At 47.1% G+C, this 15,512-nt stretch overlaps 1 protein-coding gene across 4 annotated transcripts in view; it reads left to right on the plus strand.

Annotated features, from left to right (window-relative positions):
* Positions 1–15,512, plus strand: part of RPS6KA1 (ribosomal protein S6 kinase A1) — a 918,695-nt gene that overhangs the window by 552,361 nt on the left and 350,822 nt on the right. For all 4 annotated transcript variants that reach the window (XM_069622861.1, XM_069622863.1, XM_069622864.1 and 1 more), the window contains 2 exons: positions 10,162–10,232; positions 15,012–15,100. In XM_069622861.1, the coding sequence (XP_069478962.1) occupies positions 10,162–10,232; positions 15,012–15,100 (160 nt within the window). The remainder of the gene's footprint in view (positions 1–10,161; positions 10,233–15,011; positions 15,101–15,512) is intronic.

The following is a 15,512-nucleotide window of genomic DNA, read 5'->3' on the forward strand; positions in this document are numbered from 1 at the left end:
ACACAATGTGTTTCAAAGCGCATCAAGGCAAGGGAGGGAACAAGGGAAAAACAATGACATTCTTACAGGCCATGAACAGTAAGGATGTGAAATTAACTATCGTACTCAGCCTGACGACATTTCAGATAGTGCAAGAGCTAAAACATCGATAAGGAAGGGAGGGGGAGAGTGGGAAGGAAATGGAAACAGACAGGTGACTACCGTATTAGGCCTGGCGACATTTCTGGTAGAGCCAGAAAAAAAACAAGAGGTGAGGGAGAGGGGTGCAGAAAGGTAGGGAAGGAACAAAACAAGCGACTATCATCTTAGGCCTGACGACATTTCAGATAGTGCTGGAGGGGGATTGGGGAGGAAAAAAAACAGTAATGGGAGGGAGGAGGAGAAAGACGAGGTTGCTATCATACTAGGTCCAGGGACAATTCTGATAGAGTAAATGCATAGAAGAAAGTAAGGGGAGGAGATAGGAAAAGGGATTGAACTGATGTGATTTATTATATTAAAACTAGCAGTAGCAACCAACTTTGCACGGTTCTATAGCCGACATGCACGTGGGGGGGTCTGCAATAGCATTGTGTGTTTTATTTTGTCATAACTTCTATTTTTGTATAATCGCAAATTCAGCAATTTCCCAAAATCTCCTATACTGATGGCACAGGGCCGGACCCTGCCCTGTGCAGATATCCATGATTTCACTGAATCCACTTCACCTAAAGGAGAATAATCGAATTTATTTTTCTTCTAATTCTTTTTTTTAATTATGCTGGGGGATACCCCCACTTCCTCCTACCTTAACTTATCCCCTTACCCCACCCCTATCTATGTTTTTAAATGTACCTACTTACCTAACCAATTCCAAGAAGGAGAATTCAAAGATTTCTGATTAGGTGAAATTGGATTCAGTGAAATGTACAGATATGGCACTGTGCAGGGCGAATGGAGGAATTCAGGAGGGGAGATGTCTCACTTTAGGCAAGTACCCCAGGAGTTAAAGTGGAAGGAGTTTCAAGGGTTTCCAAAAGGTCTCCAATAGTAATCTATGCAAGTACAAATACCCTAGTGTGGTGAATCCAATGGAGTTATCACTGATTCCCAGCAAAGGAACCACCTCTACATGTGGCCAGGGGACGGCAGCCGCTACCTGAGCCTGCGCCTGACCCTGGGGCGGCTATGAGGGAGGATCACATGGGAGGAGACCTCCTCCATGGGAGTTGTCATGACTTCATTGGATGAGACATGGTATCCCCATTTGCCCATGAAGAAAATCCCATGATACCCAATACTCTAATGGCCTATTGCCATACATATACAATCCACTTTAGGGAAAATGGAGAAACCTTTTCCCAAAACCCTATAGGCCAAACTTCCATCCCTGGTCTAAAATGTAAAAACTCCAACTACCTTTTGCAGTTCTAATAATCTACCTTGTAGAACTGGCATATTCAGGACTGTTTAAAGTGATTTCCCAAGTAACATGTATCAATCGACATCAATGGACAACATTTCCCATAATCGCCTCAAGTACATGGATGAGGAAGGAAAGAATGCAGAGCAGAGGGCGCTTCAAGCACAATGAGCGTTCTAGTTTTCAGAATGCACCTGTGCACTGGACATTTAAAGCTTGAAAGCAAACTCTTGAAGGCTGCTGCGGTTTCGGAGAAGTTGGTGTACCTCTCTGTGAGGCTTGTGGTGTTTGGAAGCGGTGTGGCGGAGCCGAGCGGCTCGCCAGAGAAATGCTGCGAGGACGGAACATGCCGCAGACACGCCAGGAGCCAGTGGAAGACTCCTCTGCATTCACCAACCAAAGAAGGTAGCATTTCACCTACCGGGACCTGGATGGAAGCCAGCGTGCAGAGGTGAAGCGGAGAGAGACAACGGAATGACGCATGAGCAGTCCAAAGTGGAAAGCAGGCAGCACCCAAGAATGGCAAGCAAAGCTAGGGAGTCAAACCCAGGCATAGTGGGGACCCCAGGGTGTTTCAGCGACCACACAAAGTACAAACTATAACAAGTAAGCCAGAGAAACTGAGACAATAGAGACTGATTAAAAGCCAAGAAGGCACATTGCAAATAAGAACTCCAGCCATATATGAATGTCTGGTATGCAAATATTTATGGGAAAACCCAAATCGAAGGATGAATCAAGGAGATGTGATATGCCAAGAGTTGTATGTGCAACTGTGTGAAGTAAAAAAGGAACTACGTGTGAATAGAAGTCCTGGCAGGCGAGTATACCACGCAATCGCAAGGTCTGCTTGGGGGAGCAGGAAGGGGTAGAAGTGGAGGCAACGGCAGGAGACAACCAAGGCTGTCCTAACACAGCTAAGGCGGTGCAGCAACATGCTGCTCAAATTTCAGGTAGGAAGACTCTCCACCTTAAGGCACTTTGCGCAGGATTTGCCAGTCAGCACTGCAGACCAGGAAGCTGTAGTAAAAATTAACAGCCAGTCCAGCCAGCTAGTAAGGTGGCAGTAAGTGGAAAAAGATCCCCTGATGGAATTCAACCAGCAGAGATGTAACGGATCAAGTACAAAGGCAACCAGGTCCTGCCAAAATCACACGCCAGGATATTCAGCATTAGCCCATCTTCGGTAGCAGTCTTCTGGGAATTCAGGTCGAGGAAATCGAGGAATGCACAGGTTCTCTCACTGTTTCTACCTTCACCAGTCACATTACAGGTGAAAACACACCGGTTTTGGCAACCAGTCATTCCGGCTGACCTTAACCCCTCCATTCCCCACGAGATATAGATTGGTTTAATGTCCTCTACACCTCCCAATCTACACCCGATCAGTTGTCAAAAGTGACATCCCAGAGCGGGGCAACTGCCATGTAGACGGGACGTGATCTTGATCGGCTCCCAACCGTTCCTGCAATTCAAATACTTGCTGTGACATCTCGAACCCTGTTTTATGATCCACGGGATTGGTGAAGTGAACCGCACCTCTTGGGCTGAATTCAGAGGACAGCCAGTGGTGCGGAACGAAGGGGCAAGTCTGCAAGGAGTGGTGTGCGCTTGTCTAAGGAAATGGCAGCCGCTGTGTAACCCGGAGCTAGAGCTGAGGGGATTGCACTGTAATCTTGGTGAGGTGGCCACTTCACAGAGCACCAGCCGGGGGGGGGGCACGCACTGCAGGGGGCCGAGTAAGCCACTGGGCTGCTTGGAGCGAGATGCTTGGAAGTCCTGAGCCGGTGGGCGGCGGAAGGCAGGCACAAGACACTGGTAGCCCGGTGCCAGCATCGGCCCATTGAGTAGCACTGAAGCCGGAACTGAGGGGACTGCAGCGCAATACGAGGGGAAGCCCCCAAAGAGTGCACCAGTGGACCACCGCAGTGCTAGAGCAGGGTACCCTGCTGCATGTGGAGTGACGCAGGGCAGGCCCGCACCTGCAGCTCGCATTCTAGGCAAACTACGGCTGTTTGCTCGGCCATTGTGTGAGGGGGGGGAGGCCATCACAGAAATGCAAGCCTGCTGGATACATACAGTAGGGCCTGGGCTGAGCAACAAACACACATTCAGGGTGATTGCTGCAAAGTTTGGAATTTGCTAGAATCCATGGAGAACAGGAAAACATTGGGAAAGGTGATCCAAACCAAGATGGATACCTTTTGCATGCAAGTAGGAAATGGTGGGGGCAAACCCCCACCCCCTCCACTCCCACTGCAAGTGAGGTGGTTGGGGATCAGACTGTGCACGCACATGATGACAGACAGATTCTGGAAGCAGTATCAGTCCTGCGGACCTCTTTGGAGACCAAGATGGACGTCGTTAAGATTGTTGTGTACCTGCTGAGGCAAGATGTACTCTCTAGCTGCCAGTGTCCATGAAATGGAGACAAAGGTTGAGGATGTAACTGCAGTTACAATAGAGCTGCAATCCAGGGTTCATAGCCGAATGTCAAAAGTTAGGGCCCTCGAAGATCACGCATAAGGGAGAACAAGGAGAAGCAATATTGGGATCCTGTTGTGGCCAGAGGGCGAAAAGGCAGGGATCCCACCACCTACATAGAGAATTTGCTCCTTCAGGAGGTGGGCCCTGGTGCGTTGACACAAGGATTCAGTCCAAAGATCTCCTAGATCCTTAAAATGACCTCCCTGGGAGCACCAGCAGGACAATAGCTAAAATATACTTTAAGGATAGAGAAGATCCTTGTTGCCTCTAGAGAAGGAGGGGGAGATGAGGCGTGCAGCTGCAATGCTGAGAATTTATCCTGACTATATCACGCCGGTGCAGAAGAGGAGGAACCTTTTTTTTCTAACACAGGACAGACTACACCAGCATGGACTGAAATACATGCTGCTATATCTAGCCATGTTGAAGATACTTTATTATGGGAAAGCTAACTTTTTTGAGAATCCTGAAGGTCAATAAATGGCTGGACATTAATAAAATGGCACCCTTGAGCGACAGAGGATTATTGCAGGAAACCAGCTGGCCCCATACACCAGAGGAGAGACTGCAGACACTCAAGAGAAGTAATGGTTCAGAACAGAATGGATTTGTTTTATGTCGGTCATCGAGGCGGCACCTACCTGCCTAAATCTCTACTTAAATTACTTTCACATCCCTTCTGCGTCTTTGGCAGACTGGCTGCCTCAAGTTCCATTGTTTATGGGATACTCTCTCGTGGTGTCCAAATGGCAAACACCACTAAGGATAGTGGGGTCGAATGGCAGATAGTGCCATGCTAGTCCGACCTATTTGGCCAATTGTTTAATGGGGAGAGGAGGGTGCTTTTCTGCATTTCTCCTTTTTTTTCTTTCCTGTAGTTGGTAGCTCGATTACAGTATTGCTTGCTTTTGCATCGGATGGGAGGGAGTGGCCACTGAGCCATGGACGCAGGAATAACAAATGGGTGGGGCGTGGAGGGGCTAGATCACCAGGGAGGGTGGGTAACCACAAAGGGAGTTAGGAATACAGGTATTCAGCATAACCGCTCAGGCTGGGATTGGGGGGGGTTGAGATGCTGGGTACACTGGGCGGGGGCAAACTTGATAAGCCCTAATGGCTGACACACTTTGAATTGCCTCCTGGAATATAAGGGGGCTAAATAGTTGAATTAAAAACCTCTGGGTGATTTTCCCATGTACGAAGGGAGAGGGTGGGGATAGCCCTGCTTTAGGGGACACCTCAACGCTGAGAAACAGGATTGCGTAGTTGGGGGGGGGGGGGGGTTTGGAGTGGTCTATGGAACCACCTTCTCTGCGTATTCCATTGGGGTGCTCACATGGGTTGCTCCATCAGTGCTCTTCCAGCTGAGAGAGGTGCAGACTGACGTAGGTAGGGTGGGCTTGGTGTGCAGTCATGTGGTGGGACGGGAGGGGTGTATTAATAACGATGCCCCAACTATGACACCTTCATTTTCTTTCGATCCTTGTACTCCAGATTAGCACCATACAAAGGGTGCATGTGGCTCTGGGGTGAGCATTTGAACTGTCCTCTGAACCCCAGATTGGATAGGTTCGATGATGAGTACAAGAAGCCGGCGCCACCTGCCCACATTTTGTGGGAGATTTTGGTGTATCTGGAGTTGGATGACTGGCGAACCTTTAACGGAAATAATAGAGGCTATTACCATTATTCAGCTCCGCACAAAGTACATACACAAAGAGATTACCTGTTCACCAGTTGGCAATCACCTGTGGAAGTCACAGGGGCCACGTACGAGGTTAAGACACACTCGGATCATGCACCATTGTTCACGAATTAGCTGTTGGACATGGATCCACCATCGGTACCTACGTGGAGACTTATTGCGGAAACTGAGTTTACCCCTTCTGGGAGCATTTGGCATACAAGATTGAGGTTAACGGGCGAACTGTGGGAAGCTTTTAAGGTGGTGATGGGTGAGGCAATTGAAAAGGCCACAGGAGATAGGAGGGAGTTACTAGGGCACCTATCAGGATCAGAAGCTAGAATGAAACTTTTGGAAAATGTGCATACCAGGGATGGCCAAGTAGAGGGGAAGTTGCTGACAAATAGGCAGGATTGCATGGCAGATTGGTAAAGGCTCAGTAAAGTAGATTATCCAACCTGGAAGGAAAGATTGGACGGACAGGGAGACGAGCCGAGGAGGATACAGGCTTGTATCTGCCGTAGGGAGGCGCACGGACAGTGACTACTGTGGTGACTGAACGCCGACAGCTCTAGAGATCACAAAAGATCTATGGCATGTTTTAAAGGTTCTATGAACAATTATACTAAGAAAGCAGGGAAAGGGACAAAGGGGCAATCATGGAGGCATTGTCAAGATAGCATTACCATCATTAGACGCACTACAGGAGGAGGCATTGTGGGTGCCATCTATGGATGAAAAGCTTGGAACAGTCATCCAAGCTCTTCAGACCAGGAAAACACCTGGAGGGGACGGCTTGCCAGCGGAATTCTACAGGGTGATGTCTGAGAAATTGACACTGAGATTGTTGGAGACCTTTGAAGAAGCCTACAAACTGGGGACACTGCCACCCAGCATGCAAGAGTCTGTAATTGTATCAATGCTGAAACTAGGCAAATCGCGAGATTGCTACCAGTCGTGTAGACCCTGGCCTATGCTAAGTCAGGACTGCAAGATCCTTACGCCCCTTTTGGCTGAAAGGCTGATTAGGGTAGTCGGATTAATGATGCATCCGGATCAAACTGCGTAGGTTTCACGCAGAACCACTGCTGACGATCTAAGGAGACTTAATTCGGTAATAGACTGGACCTGATTGAGCAGTGATAGATGTGCGGTCGTCTCGCTAGACTCTTTTAAAGCCTTTTGACTCAGATACGAATGGGTCTATGCCACGCTTGAGGAATTTGGAGAGAAGTTTCTCAGATGGGTCCAACTAATTTACACAGCCCCTACTGCCTGGGTGAAAACAAGGAAGCACATTATGCAGTGATTATACTGAAGTTGGGATGAAATTACCACATGAAACTATTTTGCAGGTCAGTTGCAAACGGTAGCCGGGTGGTTATCATATGAGGGTATGCAGGATGCGTTGCTACTGCAAAAGGCAATAGACCCATAGGTGTTGAAGGGGGTGCTTTGGTTAGAGAAAAGGCTACCTGACTCGCTGTACCTACTAAAACTAGGGAAGAGGATTTAGTTGAGACCATAATGCTTCTAAATGTCAGGGTGCCGCATTCGCCCAATATCCCCCTGGAAATTGTCTTTGGGGAGGATTGCTAGGCTCTGCGGCTCATAAGGACACAGTGGAAGAAAGTGGGAGGAAAAGGGATAGCGGTTTGGGGAGACCTACTTCTAGATGGTGCCCTGTTGTCATTTCAGGAACTGACTAAAGGGGCCAACATACAGAAGGGCCAATTATTGACCTATATAAGGCTTAAAGTGGCAGAAGTTCCCTGAGCAAATGGAGGAAGACCCAGTCTTGGCATTGTATATCTCAGAGGGGGGTCACGGGATATCAAGGTTATATCGGGTGCTCCTATCAGGGGCACAGAAGGGGATCGGAGAGTGAAATGGAAATGGACATTGGAAGAGAACTCAGATAGTGAATGGACAAAATCACAAGGTTTTGAGGAATGCTAGGTTCACACGCGCCCAATTATTTGTTAGTCACCACAAAGAATATCCCTGGGGCCTCGGACAATGGGTGCCCACAATGCAAGGAACTTGGAGCAGACCTGATGCAAATGCTCTGGGGATGCAGGGTGATCAAACTGTTCTGAAAGGGGGTGGGGGCTAGAATAAGGCACAGTCACAGTGGGATCACTAGGTTTAATTGGGTTCCAGAGGCCTGTTTGCTGGCACTCTCTCCATGACCAAGGGTGGCCAGACCGGGGACCAGGATGATGGACCTAGCAGGATAGGAGAGGATTGTTCCCAGGAGGATAGCTCAGCGGCAACGTGCTCGCCTTGGAAGCAAGATGACACGGAGCAACACGGGTTCGATCCCCGGGTCCGCGCTTAGAAACCTCTAGGTATTAAGCGCGTTATAAATAATCTATCATATCATATCATATCTGTGTTGGCTAAGCGGAGGATCGCCATGGCATGGAAGTACCCCACTCGACCTAGGTTGGAAAACTGGTGGTGACCCAAGATGCTGCTCCGTGGTGGAGTCGGCCGTATGGTTTAGGGCATTACGTAAGGGGATGTGTGAGGGCAGTGATGGCATGAAATGCATTGGTGCATTCAATGTTTCTCACCCGGGATGATACACCCACTTGAGGCACTACACGTTTGATAGAATCACGTTATCTGGGAGCACAGCATAGGGGTATGATAGGACCCTGGGGATGGATTTGGGAGTGGGTAATTTATGCTGGTACCTAAAGAACCACCAAGACCCATAGGTTGTGTTCTTGATGTTCATAATGCAAGCATCTGTTCACATGTTTCTGTTTTGAGTTGTTCTTACAGTAATCATGTTGCTTATAATTCAGAATTTGCAGTAATATGGAGTGTAATTGTACAACAACTATGACGCTTGAATAAAAATGGATTTAAACAAAAGCTGCCATGCCTCATGGTCTTCATGGACAAAGGGATAGGTCAAAACAAAATGGCTGTGAGCAGGGCGTTAAAATGAAGGTGTCAATAAGGGGCCCCACACAGCAACAGAAGATGTAGATTAGGTGATGGGCTCCTTCACCAACCACTTCACTTAGAAACCGGGCCTCTTAGTTCCAGAAGCCTACCTCAAGCTGGTCCCCCCACACTCCTACCAATGAAACCAGATCAATGTCCTCGGACTCTGCGGGAACATAATTCAGTGTGACTGGGACATAGTGCATTAAAAACAGGTGCATACCTCCTGGCATGTTGGATTGAAGGTGCTGAATGTGCTGCTTGGTGGGCTGCTCAGGGACATCCCTTTTTGGACCAGTTCCGATGTGGGCTTTTCATTGGTGCATTTATATATTGATTGTTTATTGCTGGCAAGGTTAGCATCTCTATCGGTTTTGTGCTGCAGGCAAGCGGCCTCACCAGTGCATTCATGTACGACATTGTGGCCATTGCCTCAACTGCTCATTCTTTCAGGGGATTTGACACGTGGTCGCAGGATGCATTTAGTCCCATCATCCAAGATCACTGAATCCAAAATGATATGGTGTATCTTCCTTTGGGTCGGGTGTGTTCCTTGCTCACTGAGATGCATACCTCTGACCCAATCGCTTGGTTGGTAGGGGTCTGTGGTTTCGAGTGTACACTGTGCTATTGGCACCATTTTATTACTTCCTATGGGTGTGTTTGCGGTCCACTGCTGCCTGTGTTCGCTGGTTGATACGATGCAGCATTCTATTCTGAACACTGGCTGTTGGTAACCTGGGCTGTTCTTTCTTCCTTAGTACATGTGTAACTTTTTTGCCAAGCATTTGTGGTAAAGTTTCATTATGTAAACTGTCCCAGACTGCGGCTTGGGCTGCCGAGGCTTATAGTCCTGATGCATCTCACAGATGGGGGACTACCCCACTCATCCACCCTCTGGAAGGTGCATCATTTTTTTCTTTATCTCTATTTTTAATTTATACTTATTGCTATTGTTTTGTGGATATGTGAGTTTTGTTGAACTCTGTTTTGTAATGATATGCAAAAATGTAATTGGGTTAAAAAAATGGAAGGCGCATCAAGTAGCGGACAGACCAACTCAGTCCCCTGGGACTCAGCCTATCCCCCCCGCAGCAGAGGATGGTGAGTGCATCAGTAGATGTCTCTTGCCACAAAACAGTTGAAAAACCAAGGAAGTCGGCAGAATGTTTAGGGGGGGGGATCCAGAAGGTTGGGAAGCCATAACCCCAGAAATGTAATTCTACCACAGCACTCAAGATGATGCATACATAGTTGCAAACTGTACTGTGCCAGCCATTCATGTCGATTAATACTCTATTCTATATGTGGCGATATAGACCAATTGCTGTAATATTGCTGTCACCAACTTGCCACAGAGATGGCACCATAAGCGCATTATTCTAGTTTTTCATCCATGAGGCGCCTCACCTGTGTGGAGCGAGTCCAACACTGTATGTTTGGCACTTAGAGCAAGAGCCATTCATTCTGGTACTCAAAATGAAGTGCAGTAATCCTGCGCTGTGTACACCGGAAGCAGAACATTGATGCCAAACCATATACAAGATGTTCTTGGCCTAAGAGATGGGGAGTGCTCTCACTGGACCTGCTTCCTTCCTGTACTAAATGTCCTCTTGTCTCCTTTCAGTTTGAGATGCTCACAGGCTCGTTGCCATTCCAGGGGAAGGATCGTAAGGAGACGATGACCCTCATTCTCAAGTAAGTCGCCCCCGATTCATCAGTTTTGCTTTTTAGACTCTTTTGTTGCATCAGATCTAGCACCCAGAGCATTTCTCCATTGCTCCTTTACCCCCCAGTCCACAAAGATGAACTGCACCCTTCAGACACACCACCTACTGCTTTATATTAAACTTGCTTTTTGGTGTGCGTCTTCCTTTCCCTAGAGGGGCTAAATGGAAACACTTGCCTCCAGTTCGCTTGTTCCTGTCTCAGGGCGGTTGACTACATAGCAACGGCCCGGCATGCAAAAACATCTAGTAATTGTGGCAAGCCAGAAGGAGGACTCTGACCAGAAGACATGTTATCAAAGGGTTTTATTTAAATAAAAAAGGTAACTCCTTTCTAGCCCTATTGCTAAAAGAGGAGTTCCCTTCCTAGCAAACTATGAAAAGGTGCTTGTCAGTCAACATAACAAAATAGTCCTCTGTCCAAACCTATCCTTTAAACTGGCCCTACCACATAGGAGAACTAGGCAGGGTGTCCTGCCTTAAGAACTGTTCATCACAATCTTTCAGGGTTTCCAGGAATTCCTCCTGGTTTTTGGATCCGTTGTTTGTCCGTAAAAGCCAATTCTTCCTGGTGTTAACAGTTCTCGTCTGTCTTGTCAAAGTCCAAATGTTTCTCAAGTTGGCAATAATGTCCAGTTCCAAATAAGCTTAAATGTCCACGTTGTATGTGGAGGGATACCTCCTGAATACCTCTCCACAACTTGGCTGGATTTCTCCCCACTGGGTTCATGTCTTGCTGGTCTGTGTTCCCCTTGAATTAACTCTTCACTTGTTTTATTGGGCCCCTCTGCCTCTCTGGCGTTTGTCCCAATGTCTCACTTATCCCCCCGGGGGTATTGGTGACCCCTCTTGACATATGCCTCTCTAGGTTCTGTTTACTTTGTGAGCCTTTTGACTGATTAAAATATTCAGGTTTGTTGGGCTACCGTGACCCTTAGTGTCACTTGTTTCTTTCTCTCTCTGGCCTTTATTCCTCTGGTATGGGGTTGTGGTGGTAATCCTTCTCCTCCTTTTACTCTAGTCTTTCTGCCCCTGCCTCCCTCCACTGTGAGCAGACCTGGGTACCTTCTATGTTTCAGGATTTGCTCCATTGAGGTGGCATCTGATTGGTAGCAGTGGTGTTCTCCATGGCTTTCTGCCATTCCCATCTGGAAACGAGTGACTTTTCGGTTCTGCCACCAGTCTTTCTCTGCTCCTCTATTCATTTGTTGCGAGTGGAGGATTTGTTCCGCCTTCACGGTCTGGATTTGCCGTTTTCTCCGGCCCGAGCCCACCACATCCTCTGTGTGGTCACGCCTCCAGATAAAGCCAGATCTGCTAGTCTGCACGGCGTTGTGCCTGATGGGCAGCATCAGTCTGCTTTCTCTCTTCTGCACAGCTGGCTCTGCTGTGCAGTGCAGCTCCACCCCTGGGTAATGTGCTCACTTTGGAGGCTTGCCTCTGTATTGCTACTCCTCCATTCAAGTTTGATCGTGCCTTTTATTCTTCCTCCATGACCAAGACGGGGTGTTTGTTCAGCTGTCAAGCTCGCAGAGAGACCAGCATTGTTTTGAGCTATACATCCAAAGGCATTTTCAGTATCAATTTGAGACTCAAAGCTGAATGTAACATCTACTTCTTGGATTCCCATGTATGCAGATAATGCTTTGGGAATAGGGAGTTCCCCCTGGGAGTTCTCCTCCCTTTGTGGAGAGCCACTCCCAGTGAGGTTATGATTTTCCAAACCCTTGGGGAGGATTTTGCTTAGCAGGCACCTCACCCTAGCCTCAAAGTAGCTGGCTCCCCCGATAGCAGAAGGGATGAAACCTCCAGATTTGTCAAGTCATTCTGTTTTTATTATTTTATTTTTTATTTTTGTGAAGGCTGGAACAGGGTGCATCCAAAGTTACATACTTTTCAGTTCCTTCATTGATAACCCCCATTGCTAGTGTAAAACGTAGCATCAGTCACACCCATAGGAGTTTAGCATCATTGTCATACGCCCTCTCAATTTGTGGAAGTGTAAGACACCTATCTTTTTGCCTGTATCAGTTTCTTGACCTGACTTTTTAGAGGTAAAGCTCTCCGCTTGACTTCCTTTTCTTCCCTTGCTTTTTGCTAATTTTTGTAGAGAAACTGACCAGTCTTTAAGACTATCAATACTGGGAGACAATATTGTATATTTAAAGCTGCACACTTCAACTTAGTGGTGTGGTTAGGATAATTTGTCCTTAATTTTTTTTATTTCTTACAATTTGCGGTTATAAGCGCAATGGGTCCTGGATGGGCTGGTGGCAGTGGATATTTTTCTAATGGTTTTTTAAAAAAAGTTTTACTTTTGTACTTTTGCATTTTACAGCATGCTCTGCCATGAGATTTTCACCTGTCCTTTGGCAATGTTGTGTCTTTGCTTTCCTCTGCTGTCAGATAAGGAATAACAGAAGAGAATTCAGGAAACAAAGCATTGAAGTAGGACTATATTAGTCTACTGCATAGAGTGCGTGACAACATGATCGTGTGGAATACATACCTAAACATATTTGGAGATACAAGCAGATGACTGCACCGAGTTTGAGCTATATAAAGAAATACAAATACGGCACTTAAAGGTCATTTTAAAGACTGTTGGACTATTTATTACTTCTTTCCTCCCAGGGCCTTCTATGAGACACCCTTTCTTTTTGCTTTGACTGCTGGCGTGACTTTTTGGAGGCAAGAAGAGCCACTAGGCTTTTAGCTTGCTTTGGGCTCATTTCTATGGGGAAACTGATCAGTCCATAAGACCTTCAGTACTGGATTTCTTGCATTTCGAAAAGCAGCACACATCCTATAGTGAAGTGCTGTTAGGATACTTTGTATCTTAACCTTTTCTTTTGTAACTTGGTGGTTACAAATGCAATATGTCCCGGATGGGCTGGTGGCAGTGGATATTTTCCAACTTCACTTGGCTGCATAATGCCATAAAGAGTACGATATACTCTAAAAGGGCAGTGCCACGAGATATTCCCCTGCCCTAAGCCATGTCCTTTGACCGCCGCCTTCCCTCTATTCCAGAATGGCCATATATGGAATGCCCTCTCCCAGGGAAAGCTTCTGCTTTCAAGGGTAAAGTGACTGTGTGGCTGGATTTGGGTCTGGGAAAAGTCCACATCGAGCCCCTGAATGTCTGTTGCTGGGCAGAATGTTTGGCCAGTTGCTATCCATAAATGGATAGCCACTGCCAGTTTGTATGGTGCAGATCCCTGCCATCGGTAGACCCGGGGGCGCTTCCAGTCCAAATATTGGATAAAAGGAGGACTCCTGCAACCATTCGACAGATCAATTGATCCAAGACCCCTACGAAGAAGTGCAGCCCGATGACTGATGCCGCTGACCAGCGTCGCGTCCAGCCAAGTCCCATTGAAGCCCTGCTCCTCTATTCTGATCTCAAAAAGCCCCTCGTTAGTGTTTGACCCCCTGCTCGAGGATCAATGCCAGATGAGCTTTCAGAAGTGTCCTTGGACCACCCAGCGCACTAAAGAGCTCTCCCATGCGCTGGCTATCTCGCTGCAGTCATCGCCATTCCGAGTGCATCCTTGGGACTTGTGGGATCTTCTACTTCTGCTACAAGATGCCTGCTCCTTCATGTTTTGCCATCTAGTCTCAACGGAAGTAGTGCAGGCCCTACTCGCTTGTTCACCAACTGAAGATTGCCTGTTGCCACCTGATCATGTTGACTCCTATTGCAGACAGTTTTTTTTCGTCCCCTGGAGGTCTCCAGAGGTTGCCTTCTCCACAGAAGTATTTTCCTTTGTCACAAGGCTAATCGGCTGGACAGCCCCTGGAACTGTTATACAGGTACCACGGCTGACCAACTGAATCCCGTGCCTGAAACCGTACTCTGCACCCGTGACGCCTGGCCCTCCCTTGACAGGACCAAGCACAGGACATTTTCCCAATGGAATCCAGAACCTCTGTGGTAACCTGGAAAATTGAAGCAAGGGGGGGTAAGTTAACATAACAGTTTCGCTTCCCCTCCACCTCCCTCCTCCATAGGGTTACATGGGCATAACATCATGTCCCTGTTGCCCTTTCCCTATTTAGGACGGTGGTGGTCTTGTCAAGAATCCTCTCCTGGGCTTTACCTAGTGTAGTGGGATTGAAAGTTACCTACATGAACTTTCCTGGAATGCTAAATCGCAACCACTGGCATCATTCAATCATAGTAAACCTACTTCAAGTATATCTTTTGGAACTAATGATTCTAGGACACTAAGCCCATTCCATCTCAGGAATGGACTTGCTAAGTAGTAGGGAACTATTTTAGAGTTGCTTTTAAGTGCTTCTACTGTGTTTTAAACTTGATTACTTGCCTCCTTATTACACAGATACCTAGAGGTTTCATTGCCTATTGTAGATTTTAAAGGCCTAATATATCATTGTACAATGTTGTACTTGCCTGTCTAACTGGAATTGTTTGTCTCATTGTAACCCTTGACCACTCTCACCCTCCTGAGTCCTGGCTTGGCCACCCTGTTACCAACCTTGATTGGGTTTGGCTAGACTTCCGTGTCCTTCTTTCCGCTTCATCATAATAGATTGGCCTCCAAAAATCTAACCACAGGGTTGATTTTGGATATCCACCTTCCTTAAGACCCTGATTGTCGGGTTTTCCTGCTTTGTTTTTCTGTCAACTTTCCTTTCTTCATATACTTCAGCACTTTTGTATTTTTGTTTGCATTTGCATTTTCTTCCCTGCAGTGTTGCTAACCCATTTCCCTATTTTTTTCAGGGCCAAGTTGGGCATGCCTCAGTTCCTTAGCAACGAGGCTCAGAGTTTGCTTCGAGCTCTATTCAAGAGGAATCCAAATAATCGTTTAGGTAAACGGGAAATTGAATAACACTGTGCTGCATTGGCCTCACTCAAATCACTGTCAGATCTGTGGACCAATGAACTGGGGATAACTTGCTTTTGTTCAGACAACCATTCCACCTAATGTGCCCTCCCTACTAAGAACAGACCACTGCCATTCTCTAGGGGAGTCTACCACAGTGGCAGATGCACTGGTAGCAACCTACGTGTGCTATTGATAAATCTTTGTGACTCGGGACAAGTCTAGATCCAGACTAGCAGATCATCCCCACGCGGATCGTGCCTTTCTATAAATGTCTTCTTACATAGCACTTCATGCCATATTGCAAGTGCTGTAATAAAAGGTGTTCTCCCATGTCCTGGTCTTGATTTATCGACCGCTGAAGGATGACAGGCTGTCCATCCTGCCACAGGATTTTA

The sequence above is a fragment of the Ambystoma mexicanum genome, chromosome 11 (genome assembly GCF_040938575.1).
Source record: "Ambystoma mexicanum isolate Mex_15411 chromosome 11, UKY_AmexF1_1, whole genome shotgun sequence".
NCBI classification, from domain to species: Eukaryota; Metazoa; Chordata; class Amphibia; order Caudata; family Ambystomatidae; genus Ambystoma; species Ambystoma mexicanum.